The sequence below is a fragment of the Epargyreus clarus genome, unplaced genomic scaffold (genome assembly GCF_041222505.1).
Source record: "Epargyreus clarus isolate Ecla_fem2 unplaced genomic scaffold, WU_Ecla_fem_2.2 ptg000017l, whole genome shotgun sequence".
Classification (NCBI taxonomy): Eukaryota; Metazoa; Arthropoda; class Insecta; order Lepidoptera; family Hesperiidae; genus Epargyreus; species Epargyreus clarus.
In genome coordinates this window covers 5551223-5571118 of record NW_027332225.1, presented here as the reverse complement: position 1 = coordinate 5571118, position 19896 = coordinate 5551223, and the positions used below count along the sequence as shown (strand labels likewise).

At 35.7% G+C, this 19896-nt stretch overlaps 1 protein-coding gene across 1 annotated transcript in view; it reads left to right on the top strand.

Annotated features, from left to right (window-relative positions):
- The first annotated feature begins 350 nt into the window (after positions 1 to 350).
- Positions 351 to 19896, top strand: part of para (sodium voltage-gated channel paralytic) — a 42102-nt gene continuing 22556 nt past the window's right edge. The window contains 14 exon segments of the mRNA XM_073082110.1: positions 351 to 495; positions 901 to 1032; positions 5462 to 5568; positions 11561 to 11664; positions 12304 to 12483; positions 12765 to 12797; positions 14509 to 14664; positions 16713 to 16918; positions 17747 to 17875; positions 18230 to 18321; positions 18646 to 18858; positions 18945 to 19002; positions 19075 to 19219; positions 19346 to 19510. Of these exon segments, the coding sequence (XP_072938211.1) occupies positions 12337 to 12483; positions 12765 to 12797; positions 14509 to 14664; positions 16713 to 16918; positions 17747 to 17875; positions 18230 to 18321; positions 18646 to 18858; positions 18945 to 19002; positions 19075 to 19219; positions 19346 to 19510 (1344 nt within the window). The 5' untranslated portion in view covers positions 351 to 495; positions 901 to 1032; positions 5462 to 5568; positions 11561 to 11664; positions 12304 to 12336.

Sequence of the window (19896 nt, the reverse complement as noted above, 5' to 3'; positions counted from 1 at the left end):
TATAAATAGTAGAAAGTAAATACGTCTAAGAAGTAGTATATAGACTATGTTTCTATACATAAAGTCGATAGACATGTAGTTTACAGCGTCGAGCGTCAATCTAATGAATTAGAACTATCAGTAATTATTATTTATAATTATTATCATTAATTAATCCATTCGACGGTTTGTCTACCAAATTTGTCAATTTCTATGAGCAAAAATAATAGCAAACGAGGACGCACGATGGAAAGATTTCACGAGATGATAACTATCAACTGCCACCTATGGATATAAATAAAATAAATAAAAGCTTTTTTTATAACGGGTGTAAAGCTAGATAATACCGCACCAGACAGCATAAAAGATTCTTAGATATAGCGAACATTTACCTATATCGTAGAGTATTCCGACTGTTTTCGAAGTTGAAGTTCACAAAATCTTGAATTTTTAATTAGAAATTGGTATGTCTCGACTAACTGCTGTCTCCACTGACATGTGGACTAAAGGTTATTCGTAAGTAATTTGTATATGAATAGGTTTTATATTTAACGCTAAAATTACACTAAGTACCCATTAGTATTCCTATTTTCCTCGTCTTCATTTACCCAAAAGATAGATAAACATCTCTATTATTAACACGATCTTTACATTAAGAACTAAACTTGCACTACTAGTTTTTACGTCATTTGTTACAAACGTCGCACTCTATTTAAGATAAATATTGATAAAAACGTCATCATCGTAAACTATAATCCTAAAAGAGTACCTATATGTACCTATGTTTTACGTTTTTATGTACCTATATCCCACTATTTTATTAATTAATTAATTTGTCCTTGTTTATGTATATCGTAGTACGTAAAAAAGTTATTTCTTTGTTTCTTTCTTTGTATACATATGTGTTATTGTTGTTTGTAGGCGCATCTGAAGTGCATACGCAGATGTTGCGCGCGCGCCGGCACTGGACAGAGGAGCGCGCGCGGCCAGCAGGTGACGCGGCCCCCACCCGGCGCGCCCTCTAAACACACCTACGCACTGTATTATTATACGGTAACACTACTTTTAAACTTATATGTAAATATATATTTTTATAATAAATATGTAGCAGACCTGATGATGAGAAGCTAGTGCCGCTCATGAACACCTGTAATCAACCCCAGATAAAATTATCGATAGATTGCGATAATAACGCAATCCCTGAGGATTAAGCTGGGATGTTAAGGAAAAGTACGTCTGCTTTACTGCACCCTTTAAACAAGAACATAGTAGCGTTTAACACAGTTGTTATTATAGGCATAAATACGTTTGGCGATTGTATAACCGGAATCGATCCATAACCATTTTACCTTCGAATTAAATATTATTATGTATTTTTATTTACATTATGTGTATTTTATAATACAATATTTTATCTGGAATCACAATCTCATCGCATTTAATGGTCAGTAATCATTTTAATGCGTAACACAAACATGACTTTACAAAAATAAATTTGATACCTAAAGTTACTTTTAACGATTAACGTTTTTGCAAATGCACATTTGGTATAAATAGTATGCAAAAACAGGGATTTCGCTAAAATATTATAAGTACTTTAGCTTGTCAATATTACAGATGCTTAATTTATTAAGATCGACTGGAACCATTAACGCCCACTACAGACTGAGCACGCATGCCATTGTCTTTGTACCTCAGGGTTGCCAACTGATGGTTTTTTCTCGTACATAAACAAAAAAATATCGCATTTTGCCTTTTAAAACTAGGACACACAATGATAGATGATATATAGGCGAATAAATCTTGGAAATGGGTATTTATCACCTAAAAGAAGGTCATCAGGATCAAACTGTCTGTGAAATGTGTACCTATACGTCAACGAAAAATAAACTGTGTATTGGTATGTCAATGATAAAAAAGGTCGCCAGAGCCAAACAATCACTGAAATACACATTTGTCTATACTAATATTATAAAGAGGAAAACTTTGTTTGTTTGTTTGATTGTAATGAATAGGCTCAAAAACTACTGGACCGGTTTTAAAAATTCTATCACCATTCGAAAGCTACATTATCCACGAGTAACATAGGCTATATTTTATATGAAATATATTTGATAAATAGATTTTGAGGCAGTACAAAGTTTGCCGGGTCAGCTAGTCTTCAATATAACTGACAAGCGCCACATTTGATTTTCCGCCTCGGGTATGTATAAATGGCCATTGTGGTAATATCCGCTAATTCCTTTTCAAATTCCATATTAATTTATGTCAATATTGCATACATATTTATAGGAGACTGTTAGTGCCCTCGTAGCTCATACGAAACACCACAAAGGAGATGTTTCATTTTCGGCCATCTCATGTACACTATATCTAAAAAACACGTACAATTTGTATAATTGAAGAAAAATAAACATATATTTTGATAACGTAAAGTATTCCTGTTTAAAAATAATTAAAATAAGCATTCCTCATTGAATTATTAATATGGCGGAATACTGTCAATGTCAAGTTTTCAAAACTGTCGATGTCGGTCAGGGAACCTATGTGTACCCCACACGTAGGTTACCATACTCTTTGGATGTCGGTAATTCTGTATTTCGCTGTTTTTGTCGTAAAGTTATTATTACCTTAATACTTTACAACCTGGCTTTTGTTTTGCGTATCCCGTCATTATTTCTGAATTTAATTATTTAATAATAATAATTATAACAAAACCTCCTTTTAAATAGTATCGTTTATATAGATGTAAGTGACATGTCAAATTAAAAAATAAGAAGTTGTCAATTTGATATGTGTAAAAGTGGATATATACATATTAAATAATAATAGTGGAATCCAATGTAAACGTTGAATAAATATGTACTGATGAGAAGATTACATTTCAATCCTGAATATGTTTCTGCTCTGTGCTGCTTACGATTTTGGACTGATTCCACCTTACTTGTTTACCCAGCTTATGTTTTATGGACTCTTGTGATTTTCGTGCGATCGCTGTGGATTGTGTTGACAAGGATTCAATATCATCAGGTAAAATATATATCAGTTAGTTGTATTAATCGTGAAATAAGCGTTCATATTTTAAACTAGAGAAGCTAATCTTTTTATATTTCTCTTTATTTAGATAATTACAATAGCAAGACTTCATTCTTGGGATGACAAAATAATCAGTTATTATTGCAACTGCATCGCTGGGCAACGAACCGTACTCGTAGGTAGCTGCGCTCACATTATGACCATTGTTTGATGTTTGGGCTGAGCTCGTCACAGGATATTACAGAACCTGCTACATGATTGGATGAAAATATTCATAAGGGAAGATATTGAAAATGAATAAATAACGTAGGTATCTAAGCGAAAAATAAATAAAATATTATCTAGATGTGTACTAAAGTCGTTTTATTTACACACTTAAATGTTTTAACTAAAATAAATTGGTATTGAAGTACATATTTTGGTATGTTTGTTTTAAGTCCAGATTTATGAAAGTAAATATAATTAATGTTTATCAAATATAGGTATTGTTTCTCAATACATACAATATAATTTTATATATCTACGCCCATTCGCGTAAAAATATATTAAAAAGTATATAATGTATATAGTAAGTTAAAATAAAATGACAGATGACATTATTACGGTTATCACTATCGCCATGATGTTTTTCCACTATTGTGTTGCAAGTTTAAGTGTAAATTATTGTTTTTAAACAATAAAATGAACATGATTTGAAGAAAATGAACGCCTACGAATTGTTCTTTGCATGTTTTCTTAGTTCTTACTATAGTGTACAAAAGGTGGCCGGGGGCCCATACATTTTGAAACATCTCCTTTCGCATTTTTATGATAAATCTCGTACAGTTGACAACCTTACTGTACCTAAAGACGTCGCCATCCTTTTTTAAGAAATATAAATTTGATTTTTTTTCCAAATATTGAAAAAACATACAGACCTTTGGAGGATCCGGCAAAAAATAATAGGTATACATATATTGTCATATATTTCTTATTTATTACTTCTTCATTTTCGTCCATTAAGATACATAATTAATCTTTCTGACGCCGTTTTTTAATCGACTATCGAACCACTCATATCTGGTTTTCTCATTGACCTATTCATATAGATAATAATAAACAACATTAATCCATACTACTTCACTGCGCGTGAAGCTATTTCGTGGAGGACGGTCATCTAAAGTCTAGACATCATTGGCTAATATTAATTTTGGATATTATTTCGCGTAGGTATATTATTGTTCCTTCATATAGTCCTTTTTTTAACATATAAAGTACAATTAACTAAACTGTCGGTACTATATAACGGCGGCAAAACTATCCCTGAGTTTACGGAACCCAGCTGTGTCATATTCATAATTTGCCCCTAACAAACTTTAAGGATTACAAGGATGTGATATATGTACTAAACTGAGGCTGGTTGTTTACTGACTCTACCATGCATAGAAGTGAAACTAATATAAAAAGCTTGATAAAATGAGCATATTATTATTCACTCGCACATATATAATATTTACCAAAATAAAATAACGAATATTTTAAGTACATACGTACACGTATAATAGTAATGAAACAGTCGTATGCGCACTCTAATTTATTAAAGTAAAAATTGCAATTCCGATTGAAAAACTCAGTGGTTAATAATTCTAGCGCGGCTCAGGTCATATTGGGACCGTAGAGACGGGCCCTGGCATTTTGCCACGTACCATCCTATAGCTACGCTACCGACTCCACATCCTACAATGACTAGTGTTTACCCATTACATCGCCAATTGTTCAGCGTTATTGCCACAGAGTTATAAGCGTTTTGGCTTGTTTTCTTTTTTGTCGTAATTCAAAGTTGTAAATGAGTATGCAGTCACCTGATGTTAAATTTATTCCACAAATCATTAAACAAATATACTTCAATTAAAGTATTCAAGTTTTATCCAAATTTACTGACGCGTTGCTGCTAAGTCGGAATGTTGGATATTTATGACTAAATTTATTGACTACTATCAATTATTTTTTGTGTGAAGGTAATAGCGTGGGAATGCGGTCCGTCTAATATATAGTGGCCCCAGTATGCAATAGGCACCTGTCAATAAAGGTAAAAGGTAATCTACTTGAAGGTGATGAGAGACTCGTTGGTACCCCGGAATAATGAGTGGCCTTGAGCTAGAACGCATCCTCTAGGAAAATATCTATTTGGTATGCCACACTCTTAAAACCATAACGTAGTAACACTACATCGTCACGTGGCGAATAAAATGTAGCGCCGGTAGAGTCGCATTCGAACTGCGAAACTTTCACATTTCTTTTACTACAAAATTATGTGTACACTGAAAATACTTATAAGTGTAATAATAATAAGTAAGATGATGACAGCGTATTAATAATCCGCTAAAATACGTATAAACCTATTTTCAGAGCAGGATAACGGGGCGTCATTAATCATCATTATGCTCATGATCCCGAATTGTTTCAGGTCGGACATGAAAAATCTTGCCTATTTGCTGGCTGTCCCTATCAGCGAAGACGTGGTAAATTTCATCTCTTCAGTATCAGCGGCCACACTGCACTCGTGGACGACAGGTAACTTTATATTTATAATATACTAGTAGTGCCTGCGGGTTCTTCCGCGTTTTAAAAAAATATCATGACATATATCTGAAAATTTGTACTTTCATTCGAAAATTGGTCGTTCCAACTGAGAAGCCTTCGTGGGCTGATGCACAAGAAATATCCTAAAGATCATCAACATGATCAAATGCATGGTTTACGATTCTAAAAGGACATACAGACTAACATTCATTTTTATTAATATACATAGATTATAGTAAATATTTTACATAAATACATTAGTGTCGGCCGTTAATAGCGTAAATAGACCCATTTATTACTTAAGGTAATAGATATGTGCAGGATACCAAAGAATTGAAACGATGGTTTTTTGCCTACATGTCTATCTGTGCGGGCTTATTTTTTCAAAGTTTCGCAAATCACAATAAAGATATAGGATTCCACATGTAGTAAGATGTAAGAATGCACTACCTACTGAATAAAGATATAAAATTAGGTGAAAATCGGTAAAGCTGTTAAGGAGGAGTACGGTAACTAACATTGTGACATGCAAGACGCTCGTCGTAAACAATTTTGAATAGTCATTAAATAAAAATATTGATAGGATCGTATTTGTTCTTTTCATTCGACGTACATATCTTTTTTTATAAGATTAGATTAGCATATGAACTTGACTGCACCTGATAGTAAGTTATCACTACCACCGATGGACAGCTCTAATCAACTTTTTGTAGCACAAGTTCTATCTGAAGTTAAACCTGATATCTCAGATCTAAAATAGTTTCCTTCCTCATTCCTTTACCAGAACATAAATAGTTTCTTTCTTCCTTACATCCGCTGTTATGCAGAACTGCTTCACGTTAAAGATGACTGTGGTAGTACTTTCCCGGTGGTCCGTGCTCTACTTTTTTTCTCTCCAATCCTACTTTTCAGAATTCTATCCGTATCCTATTAAGATATCTAGATTGTTTTTAGCAAATAATGCTGCGTTGAGTGGAATATTCCGAAGACTCTATTGCGTCACAATCGACAAACAGAATGTCATGCTTAGTTTTCAATTCATTATGTAAGATGACTTTGTTTTTAAACCATTTTATTTATCAACCTACCAGTCACCCTTACAAGACAGATTAGACTTACTACTTAACATAATATATGTTATTTAAAACTTATTACTTAACATAATATATGTTATTTAAAACTTAATACAATAATTACGATTCGAGAAATATTGTGCATGCAATCCACCTGCTAGTAAATGGCTACGGTCGCTTTTAGACATCTGTAAGCAACCTCAGATACGACAAAAGTCCTACCTGAGATAGACCATAAATGTGTTGCTATTCCTGGGAGACTAACTTAAAACGCCCCGGATAAGTCTCCCTTACCACATCCTTCTAACCAGATCACAGCAGCGCTTAATGCTGTCATTAGGCAGAAATAGATTTGGCGGTCGTCCCTCGGGAATCGAACCACAACAGAAGATTCTGAAGGTGGTAGAGCCCTCTGTGGTCGACTTCGGCGACATTAGCTACTTACCATTAGGTGGATTGCATGCTCGTCTGCTATTCCTGTATTGCAAATAATCTTCAAAAATTATCTTAGGATCTCTATTTTAATATGCAAAAAAAAATATTTATTCGAATTTAATTTGAATATCTATTTTACTATTACAATAATGCTTTTGGAGTAAACACAAAATATAAAATAAAGTTGTTATCTATGGTTATAAAAACAGTCATGTTTATTCGAGACGGTTTAAGGATAGCGCTCGTCATGCAAATTATTCAATTAGGTCACTTTAATCCTTAACGTACACTAAGTATGTACCTAATTACACTAAATAGGATGTATTTAGCTCTAATGTTACTACCACGGAGTAGGAACATTTTAAGTAAACAAAAAAATATTATTATGTATTTATGAAAACATAATGTCATTTTCTTGTTTTAGTGCGTCAATTTACTTTCACATTCACACCGGAAACTTTTATTTTACACTTAGGTACACGAAAATTTAACTTTTCTCGACTTACATGCCTCAACTCACCTTTTTTTTTTTTTGTTAACGAGGGGGAAACCTTCAAAAGGTACCCGACGCCATGGAGTGACGCCGGGTTATGTGGGATTTTTACCACACTAAAACCCCCCCGGTGGCCGTCCTCAGCGTTTGGTGGAGAACTCCGGGATCTCCAACGGAACACAACCGGAGTCCTCCTAACGCGATGCCCTTTTATCGGGCGCTGCCCTGGGGGGAGCAATTTACGCTCCTCTCACATCCCCTGGTGATTACAGCGATATGCGACCACACAAACCGCTGTCCTTCCCGGGGTCGCTTGCTGGACGGTTTGAGCTCCCACTCTTGCCGCCCGCAACCCCGGAAGCCCCTTTTAGTCGCCTCTTACGACAGGCAAGGGTTTCAGGCTCCCAACTCGTGATAAGATGTGCTATGATCACATGATGATAAAATCTACTCATTCAGCAAAGTCACTAGTCCTTACTAATACACTGACTGACCACAATACCGTTATTCTTAACTTGTTATTTGAACCTGAGAGACGCAACATCTTAAAAACTAAAATAACAGTTAATTTTGACGCTACTTTAAACGAAATTCAGACTGACCTAACCGATATCCTAAGTTTAACCGACCCTAGTGACGCTGCTAAGGTGCTGGTCGATAAGATCTCCACAGCAATGAGTAAAAATCAAATCATTAAAATTATCCCATCCAGAAAACGACATGTCAAACCCTGGATAACACCAGGAGTTCTACGTTGTCTTCGCAATCGCGATAAGCTTCACTTGAAATTTAAAAAGAATCCTTTCAACGAAATTTTAAAAGTAACCTATACGCGTTATAGAAATTTTTGTAGTAAACTTGTTCGGAAACTTAAATTAACCTATGACAGAAATAACTTAACAGACAGTGCCAACAAAAATCCTAAATTATTATGGAAAACAATAAAATCTATTTGTAACTTAAATAACAATAATAATGATCACGCTCATAATTTAGTGTCACTTAAACATACTAGCATTGAATCAGCAAATTGTGCTAATAATTACTTTTCAAAATTAGGTCAACGACTGGTTGAGAACTTGTCAAAATCCACCATAGCTTACAGTAGTACAGTTATTGATAATAATAACAATTATTCCCTACCTAATTCGTTCGTTCTTTTAGAAACAGATCCGGCCGAAATAAATACTGTTATTGCTAACCTGTCTAACGCTTCCGCCCCAGGATGGGATAACATTCCTACTGCTTTTATTAAAATGGCCAAAACATATCTTACCCCAGTCCTTTGTCATATCTACAATCTCTGCTTCGAAAAAGGCTGTTTTCCCTCGGTTTTCAAAAAAGCTATTGTTACTCCTATTTATAAAAGTGGAAGCAAATCAGAAATCGAAAATTATAGACCCATCTCTGTTCTACCAGTTCTAGCAAAAATTTTAGAAAAACTTATTAATACCCGCTTAAAAATATTCCTTTCCAAAAACAACCTGCTATCAAAGAATCAATTCGGCTTTCGTAATGGCGTCTCCACCGAAGACGCAGTCCTGGCACTTTCTGACACTATCTGTAAGCATTTAGATGGCGGCAATAAATGTGTTGGAATATTTTTGGATCTGGCTAAGGCCTTCGATTCTGTTTCAATTCCAATCTTAATAAACAAACTATATAATACAGGTATAAGAGGAATTCCCCATAAATTACTTACCGACTACCTAACTAATCGGCAACAACAAGTAAAACTTGGTGAGGTAATTAGCCAGTCGTCATCCATTACTTACGGCGTTCCACAAGGTAGCGTGCTTGGACCTACCTTGTTTTTAATATATATCAACGACCTCTGCAACCTCCAACTACCAAACTGTGACATATTTACCTACGCGGACGACACTGCTCTAATTTTCAATGCAAGCACCTGGGAAACCCTTAAAAATACCGCTGAACTCGGACTACAACACATATGTCATTGGCTAAGATCGAATTTACTAACCCTTAATGTATCCAAAACTAAATATGTACCCTTTACGATACGAAAATCTACTTTGCCAGACCCTTCATTTGCTTTAAAAATTCACTGTTGCTACCAACCCCAGACGAACAACTGTCAATGTAACGATATTACTAGGGCGACCGACATTAAATATCTAGGTGTTACTATTGACCCCCACCTCACTTGGAACAAACAAATTGAGTACACTGTTGACAAGATTAGAAAAGTCATATGGATTTTTAGAAGACTTAGATGCGTCGCTGATAACAACATCCTTATTTCCACGTACAAAGCGCTTGCCCAATCCGTGCTAAGTTACTGTATTACTGTGTGGGGTGGCGCGGCCAAATCTCATTTAATAACCCTCGAAAGGGCTCAGAGAGCGCTACTGAAGGTAATGTTCTTTAAACCTATTAGATTTTCAACGCATGAACTACACACATTTTACAAAATTTTAACAACTCGCCAACTTTATATTTTAAAAAGCATTATCAAAATCCACAAAACCTTACCGTATACTGCTCCTCCGACACTAAGACGCAGAAATCCACCTGGCCTTAACATTATACACAATAAAACTAAATTTAAAAATAATCAATTTGCAAGTAAATCGCGGCGCATATATAATAAACTAAATCGCAGACTAAATATTTATCCCCTTACTTGTGTCGAACTTAAAAATACTCTAACAAAAACTCTTCTATCCCTTAATTATGAGGAAACAGAAATTCTTATCTCTTAGTTACTTACTCTCGCGCATGCACGTACACGTACACACACACACTCACACGTTCGCACACTCTCACACATACACACACACACACACCCCTACACACACACACACACACACACACACACACACACACACACGCACACACATACACGCACACACACACACACGCACCCACACACACGCACCCACAACACACACACACACACGCACACCTACACGTACACATACCCTCTCACACGCTTTTATAATATACCTTAACTCCATTGTAACCTTTCATTTTTTGTCGACTAAGATTAAATTTCAAATTGTTTATATCGCCTTGTTTGGAAGAGCGGGGTACCCAGTAACACAGGTTTTTCAACCCAGTACAGGGGCCCTTGCCACTTGTTTTGTAGACACCATTTGAAAGCAATAAACTATTTTTATTTATTTTTATTTTTATTTATTTTTTTTACCGTAGCCCTATTCTGGTCCCGGTACTACAGGGACAATGCCTCAACTCACCTACTAAGCATTTTTAAGTTTTTCAACACATAAAGTTTTTATTTTATGGAAACGATAAAATGAGTATGCCACCCAGACGGGTGTGTGTGTGTGTGTTTTTTTTATAATATAGGAGTAGCAGACGAGCATGCAGTCCACCTGATGGTAAGTGGCTACTGCCGCCCATGGACATCTGTAATCAACCCCAGATAGGATTAGATATTCTCACCTAATGTCGGCCACAGATGCGCCGCTACCTCTGAGGACTAAGCTGGAACGCTATTACTAGGTAGAAATAGGTGTGGCGATGGTGCCGCCGGAGTCGAACCACAAAGGGTTCTACCACCTTCCCAATGTTATGTATGTTAAATTGTTTCTGATGACTCAAGCGACATTGCCAGTCCTATTCGAAGTCGATCGAGTTGCTACTCCTGAGGATTGTGTTGACATTCCGCATATATCTCTACCATACATCGCCAACCCATTACTATCCCTCTGCTGGGAACGGGTCTCCTCTTAGTCTAATAGGGTTTTAGACCAGAGTCCACCGCACTGGCATAGGCGTATAAGTATTTTACGATGTTTTCCTTCGCCGTTTAAGCAAATGACAATTTATTTCTACTACGCACATCATTTGTAAAATCAGAGGTGTGTGTCTGGGATCTGAACCTTGGACCCTCGAAAGTGAAGCCAAGTTTCTAACCGCCTGGCTACTGATTTTATACCACAATATGTAGTTAGAGCTTATAGAAGTGGGTCTTGAAGTTGCATTAACTTGTTAGCAGAAGGGCGTTCGGCCCGTAGGTGGTCGGCGGGAGATCGCCGGCGCAGAGCGTGTCGCGCGCGCTTCCCCCACCACACACACCCGCCCATTCACTGTTAGCAGGTAAACATTATACATAGCCTTTTTTATATTTTTTACGAGGTGGAACTTTGAAAAGGTACCCCGTTGCCGTAGGACCGAGACGGGGTTATGTGAGATTCTTACCGCACTAAAACCCAGGCCGTCCTCGGCGCTGCGTTGAGCACTCCGGATCTCCAAAGGAACGCAACCGGAGTTGCCGGAGGGCTCCGCCCAGATAAGCATTAGCTCGCCACAACACCGGCATGTACGACAGCAGTGCTACACATACTGACGTCCTTCCCGGTGTCTCTGGACGGTTCGAACTTCCCGTCTTGCCGCCCGCAATCCCGGAAGCCCCCTTTTAGTCGCCTCTTACGACAGGCAGGGGATACCATAGCCCAATCCTGTCCCGGAACTACAGGGACAGAATATTATACAACATGGTTACAAATGTGTTGCTAAAACTAAATTGAAACGTTTATTTTTATCAGAATACATCAGCTTACACGCTGAACAAAGACTGACGTCAATCCACCGCGCTACTTTGGAAAGGATGATAACTTGCAAAAAACTAGCAACAAAATGAGATAAGAAATAACTAATTATTCCTATGATAGGTAGGTATACGACTGAGCACTTTTCTACCTTACGTAACATGCCTATATTTTTCAATATTCACAGTAGGCAGTTTACTCGGGGGGAGTTCGATAGACAATGTCCGAGGACTTGGACTCGATCAGCGAGGAAGAACGAAGTTTGTTCCGACCCTTCACACGAGAGTCATTGGCCTCTATCGAAGCCCGCATTGATGAGGAGAATGCCAAGCAAAAGGAACTCGAGAAAAAACGAGCGGAAGGCGAGGTAAATCCACACATAACCACACAACTCCCACAGTTTGGATGTGTGTTTGAAGCTCACATGAGTTTTAGTGCTAATCATTCAAAACCACCTAACAATCGGCGGTACAAATCTAACATAGGCATCTGTGTTTTTGTGTAACTGTTTGATGTAAAAAATACAACGCACTTTAAATTGAATACCAAAATACAAAGCACACTCACTCAACTTATGTGACGACTTACAGAATGAGCACTCAAAGTATGAATCTATGGGTCTGATGGATTATTTTTAAACCATTCCAGAACGATTTGGGGCGGACGAAAAAGAAAAAAGAAGTAAGATTGCTTGCTTGCCCCTTTTACCTTTTTACGGCTCGTTTTTTTAGAAGAATATTTTTCAGCAAGTTATCGCTAGTATCAAAATTATTTTCGAGCCCAAGTCGCAGCTCTCATGACATGAATTGGCGTATATTACACATTACACAGTGCGATAACTTGCATTGCATCTGACTTATGCATTGATCGCATTTAAAGCATTGTTTCTAACACATCGCTTTGTCCGCCAAGTCTACGGTGTATCTTCAAGTTTAGCTGTTACTCAACGAATTGTCTAATCATTGTAACAGCTAATCTTATAGTAGTTTATGAACGACGGCTTATCACATTTTTTTGCGTTTCAAAGATATGAATGTAATTGATGTCTTCACAGAAATTAGAAGATGATAGTATCTGTGTATCTGTAGGTGCAGAAGTAACCCTATCATGTACTAATATTTCCTGTGTTAAAACTCCCCGTGTCTATCTATGTACCCTGCAGTGAACCTTTGTCTAAAAAGAGCCTGGTTTGTCTATTTAGGAGTTTATGTCACAAAAAAAAATAGATATTGTTCCTGTTTAGATTTCATGTTGTAAAATGACGATGTTAAAACTACAATGAAGACTAAATATTGAGACACTAGCACATGACATTCACCATTATCATGCATTGCACACGATTGGCTCATGTTTGCCACTTATCATCGGCTGCTGTCATTTAGGTCTAGCATGGTGACACCACCTAGCTAGTTTAGTGCATTTGAAATAGAAACGGCTCTCTTTTACGCAATCCCATTTCGAATTACTCTCGATGTGATAGAATTAAAAGGAAAACAAACGTAATTTTATGTCTAAATGATCGTTTTATTAATTTTACTGACAAAATAAACTTACGACTAAATATCAATTTGGCATTTCCTTACACACACTAACTGTCAACGTATTATTAAATTATGCCCAATTGCATGTTTGTAAGGACTAATATAACGCATTAAAATATAAAGAAAGTAAATGCCGAATTTGAGACGAGCCTACCAGGCCAGCTTCATAAATAAACAGTAAAGTTAATATTCGAAATGGTAACACAGTAGTGAGCAAACATAACGCTTCTAGTTTTGGCAAATATGCATCATAAGTACACGGACAGCAGCACCCAATGAGCAATGACAGCTTCGGACGCGCTCACCAGACATGCTGACACTATACTGTCAAACTGTAACAATACTGACATGTGATCTAGGATCCACCAGTATTATTACACTGCCTCATAAAAGGCTGAACTCCAGTAGAATCAGAATATGGCAAGTTTACAGAACTTTTACGACTTCAAAACAAAATAATCAGCCACTCAAAACAAGAATATTTAACTCACTGATGATAATTCCTGATGTTACACTACCTTTTTCGGGATAAGCCAACTTGGTATTATTTTAATTGTAATAGGGATTATCATACGTGAAAAAACGCATCTGTTGTAACATTTTAATATTTTAGGATATATTCACGCTAGCGATTTGCGATTGGAACTTTAGCGAGGTTCGTAACATAAAACGTACGTCGTTCGAGGACGTAAACCGTGGACGGGCTCACTTTTTGTTCGAAGATCATTCTCGGGAAGACTGACGGGATATAGCTGATTCTAGATAATGTCAACAACGCGTCGACTCATTAGAAATCGCCAAATCGCTAGTGTGTTGTCTTAACGTAGTCCTTACATTAAGATTTGATATAGGTACGTTACGATGACGAGGACGAAGACGAGGGCCCGCAGCCGGACGCGACCCTGGAGCAGGGCCTGCCGCTCCCGGTGCGCATGCAGGGCTCCTTTCCGATCGAACTCGCCTCCACCCCCCTCGAGGACATCGATCCTTTCTATCACAATCAAAGAGTAAGTAACTAAATAATACTGCTTGTAGTCAAAAACCAAACTTATATATACTTCTTGGCACTTGTCTTCCCTCAGAGTTAGAAGGCAGGTGAATAAATGTGTTAGAAAACTGGACAGGTGCGTATTGGTATACCTCACGCACTTTTATTTTCGGAATTTTCAGGCATCTATACGATATTTTCTTGTTATCGAGTATTAATTCAATATTAATAAGAATTCAGTTACCAGTTAAGACCAATTACTTATTCTATCATAGGTATATGTATTGCCTACAACTTAAAAAGTAAATAAATAAGTAAATATCATCAATCATCATATACTTGAAGCAAAAATGTTTAATGTTTGTATTTGTCTGTAATGAACCCTTATTGTTCATTTTTTGCCTGTGTTTTTTTAACATGCGCTATGTCTGTAAAAAAATCCAAGAAACTGAATTTAATACACACACTATTATTTGTCGTTTTATCTTAAACTTGACTTTTGTGTGTAGTTCTTAATTGGTAGCTCAAGCAAAAAATTGGCAGCGGCTAAGGAAACTATTCAGTCTAAGCAACTACAAGCAACATAATAGTGTCTTTAGCAACTCTCGCTCAAGCCGTAATAGGGAACGGACAGTATTTAATTAATGTAAACAATATGTGTTTTGAATAAAATGAGTGTTCCACTTTTATTAAAAACTCATTTCGGTTTACAAAATCAATTCATTTGGATGAAAATAAAAAAACACTGTGAAGAAATTTGTATGATGGTCACATAATTTTTTCTATCTTATGTAGGTATTTTACCACTTTTACAACAGAGCAAAAACAAAAATCGAAGAAAGAGCACGTATCTCGTATGGAGAACCTCGTCGACATGTTGCTTTTTGCTTTCATTACATATTGCGATATCCGCCCTAGTAACATTTTATGAAAATCTTACCTACATAAGTATTAATTATTTGGATAAGAAAACAAACTACGTATTGTTGTTAAACATTTTGCTTCCCGGTCAACTGAATACCTACGTATGACCTATAAAAACACCCATTCGATAACTATTAAAATTAGTATTTTATTAGTAATATTTTATTAGTAGCATAATAAGTGTAATGTGTAATGTAACCTTAAAAGTAAAGGTTACACATAGAGAGAACATCATTTAAAATTAGAATGAGCAAACGTTTTTACAGAGTGAATCAATGTTTTGAATAAGCACCAAAAAAACAGAAAAAACGTACCTAAGAACTGTGCACAGGATGTAGTATTGTAAAATTCAAAATTACTAAGTACTTAAAGTTGTTTAATAAGTTTCTTTTGGTGTTTTTTATTTCATTTCCAACTAAATTGATATACCGACATGGTCTTAACTTATATTGCGGTTGTAATAAACAAAATTTTGCAATAAATGTTTTCAAAAGATTCAAATCCGGTTCAGATACGATTCAAAAACTGTTCTTAGATCATCATTACCTAAAGGTAGAAAAAATATACGTACTTAGGGAAATGGATGGACAGACGGCGTAAGTTTATTTTTGTATGGAGCCCTAAGTAATTACGAACAAATACAAATATTCATGTAAATTAAGGAATATTGTGTAGGAAGGCCTATGATAACAAAATACTATAGTGTAATTTAAGAATGGTCGTCGATAGTTATTTGATTTTTGTATGACAATATTATTTCATGTTTCATGTTTGTTAGACAATATTATTTCATGTACCTACCCTCTTAAAATAAAAAAAAAAAACCTTTGAGAGGTTAAGTGTATTTTTATTTATCTTAACTTGTTCATTTGATGATTCAAGAATGATTGACTTATTAGTTATTACACTTTAAGGTAGCAAGTTTTCGTATGACGTATCTTTCAATTTGTTTTAAGGATAGAAAGTTAGGGAACCATGTAAATACCAACCTCCCTTAGGCCATGTTCAACATTCTCCATCTTCATGTCATCCAATTATTTACTTATAAACGATTATAAATTCAACTTCACCGTTTAATGTCCACCCTACAAGCTAAGATTCAAGGCATCAAATTATAGACGTTTTTTTATCTCTTTGTTACAGACTTTCGTAGTTATAAGCAAGGGTAAAGATATCTTCAGGTTTTCGGCATCAAACGCTCTTTGGATATTAGACCCGTTCAATCCGATAAGAAGAGTGGCGATATACATACTGGTGCACCCTCTGTTCTCCCTGTTTATTATTACCACTATCCTTGTCAACTGTATTCTTATGATAATGCCTACAACACCCACCGTCGAAAGTACTGAGTGAGTATATTTTTGTTATCAATTTAAATAAACAAATTATTTCTCTCGATGGATTTCAAATTTGAAATTATAAATTTTACATCATCTCGTCATTTGTAGAATGCACGCTAGTTTCGAAATTTGTTAGTGTTCAATTAGTTTTCGAACTATCTAAATACCGGCGATTTAGACGATCGGAATTATATTTTTATTAGAAATTCTAGTATTCTATTGGCAAGTGTCCAAATGTAAACTATTGTTATAGCAACCATATCACCCTTTAAAAACTATACTTATCTAAGTACTTAAATGTCGAATACTACGTTGTATAGTTGGCTGTTATTCGGCTAGCTTCTAACTATGTAACGTATCATGTCTAGCTTAGAACTCGATTAGATTTCCCAGCGGAAACTGCGTTGTATAAGACGAAATCGATATAGGATAATATGGGCGGCCTGCTATAATGTTATTTTATTCTTTAAAATAGTTTATATTACGAGTGTTTTAAAAATAAACAATAATCCATTATTACTTAACGCATACGACACACTTCATTCTCCTCCAATACAATACACAGTGTTCTATACAATTTAGAATTCATTTTATTGATATCGATCATTATATAAGTACACATATGTTCATAATTGTAAATACTTAGGTACTATACTTCAACTTCATTAGTTTAGGTGTACCTATCTAATTAGTAAGTTGTCTTGTGATATTGCAACTTGTTTATCCTCTATAAATTCCAGTTAGAAATTTTATTAATTCAAATTCTAGTTGATTATACTATGACGAATTTGTCTATTTTGTCGAGCGGCGTTCCACAATGGAGGTGAATTTTTGCAGAGTTATCTTTACCGGGATCTACACGTTTGAATCAGCGGTGAAAGTAATGGCCAGGGGTTTCATACTACAGCCATTCACATACCTTAGAGATGCATGGAATTGGCTTGACTTCGTAGTTATAGCTTTAGCGTGAGTAGTAGACAATTTTTTATTAAAATACGTAGAAATATGTTTAAACCGTTAAATTGTAGATTTTTGTCGTTGCCTATTTTAAGTGTCTCGTTAACTATAGTTATATCTAGAGATAACAATTTTAGACATTTATATTGTGCTCGAAATGTTGTCAATTTACAATCGTATAAATATATGAAGAATAAAAAAATTGAAGAACTAAAAATAATTCATTGGAGGACTCGTCGAAAGCTTATTTCAAATGATCGCGAAAACGATTTTGTCGCGTTAAATATAAATAAATTAGTATTAATTTAGTTTAGTTAAGTAGTGATATTAATCTAGACGTTGTGGTTGTGCGTATTTTTGCAGTTATGTGACGATGGGCATAGATCTCGGCAACTTGGCCGCGCTCAGAACCTTCAGAGTTTTGCGAGCGCTGAAAACTGTGGCCATCGTACCGGGTAAATTTATTTGTAATATTTACTTAGCGTAAACTGAGCGTGTGGACTTATCATCTTAGATGGTATTAGAATGTTGTATAGACGTAACGTAGATGTAAATGGAATGGAGTTTTGCGCCATAGGACTATAGGACTGTTATCTAGTAAATAAACATAAGATTTTTAAAACCCAAGTCATTCGTGTAAGTATATAGAGTTATAATACTTTAGCGTCACCTTTGGCGTTGGCAAGAGTGTGATAATTGAAGAGTTTTTGAGCAACACTATTTCATAGGAAATGAAAGTGGTGAATTGTATAATAACAGTATTCGAATGCATTTCTCAGGCTTGAAGACTATCGTGGGAGCCGTGATAGAATCTGTGAAAAATCTCCGAGATGTGATAATATTGACAATGTTTTCGCTATCTGTGTTCGCGCTGATGGGTCTTCAAATCTACATGGGAGTGTTGACGCAAAAGTGTATAAAAGTCTTTCCGGAGGATGGCAGTTGGGGCAACCTTACAGACGAAAACTGGGAACGATTCTGTCAAAACGAAAGTAAGATTCGATTGCAACATTGCCCAAAAATTGTTTTGCTATGTAAATGTATTAATTGTAATCATTTTGTGACATTATTCTTTCAGCCAACTGGTACGAAGAAAATGGAGATTATCCGTTGTGTGGGAATTCATCTGGAGCAGGGTAAATGTCTTTAACAAAAGTATTCAATATTTCATTACTTAAGATGTATCTACATGATGTATATTTTTGCAGAACGTGTGAACCGGGATACATATGTTTGCAAGGCTATGGTCCAAACCCTAACTACGGCTACACAAGTTTCGATACATTTGGCTGGGCATTTCTATCCGCTTTTAGACTGATGACACAAGACTACTGGGAAAATCTCTATCAATTGGTAAATATTTTCAAAGTATTTCATATCATATGAGCTCTTTACCTCCCTCCGTGTTCTAATTTCTCTAATATTTTAATAATTTCTCTAATAATTTAATCCTATTTACAAATTTTTTTGTCATTTTAGGTGCTAAGATCGGCGGGTTCATGGCATGTATTGTTCTTCGTAGTAATCATTTTCTTAGGCTCGTTCTACCTCGTGAATTTGATCTTGGCCATCGTCGCCATGTCATATGACGAGTTACAAAAGAAGGCTGAAGAGGAAGAACAAGCTGAAGAAGAAGCCTTAAGGGTAAGTTGATTAATGATAACATGATTGACGTGATTAATGATATTAATAAGTTAGGACAAGAAAATAATGCAAAGAATGTAATTTTAAGTGTCGCCAACAAGTAACATTAAGTAAAGTAATATTTTTAATAAAGCAAAGTTGTCGGGGACACCTTTTGATAGTTGTGAAATGACAAAGGTTTTGAAAGAAATTAAGTATATTGCATGATAATATGATTGTTTTTTATGATAGTGTGAGTACACTCGCAAAATTATCTTGTTTTGTACACGTCACATAGTGCACTGAATGTTTCTATGGTTGGCGTAAATGCGTGGTCAGCGATGTGCGGTCAAAGACCGTACAAAAGTTAAAAGACAAATAGAAGGTCATGAAGCGTAAAGGGTTCA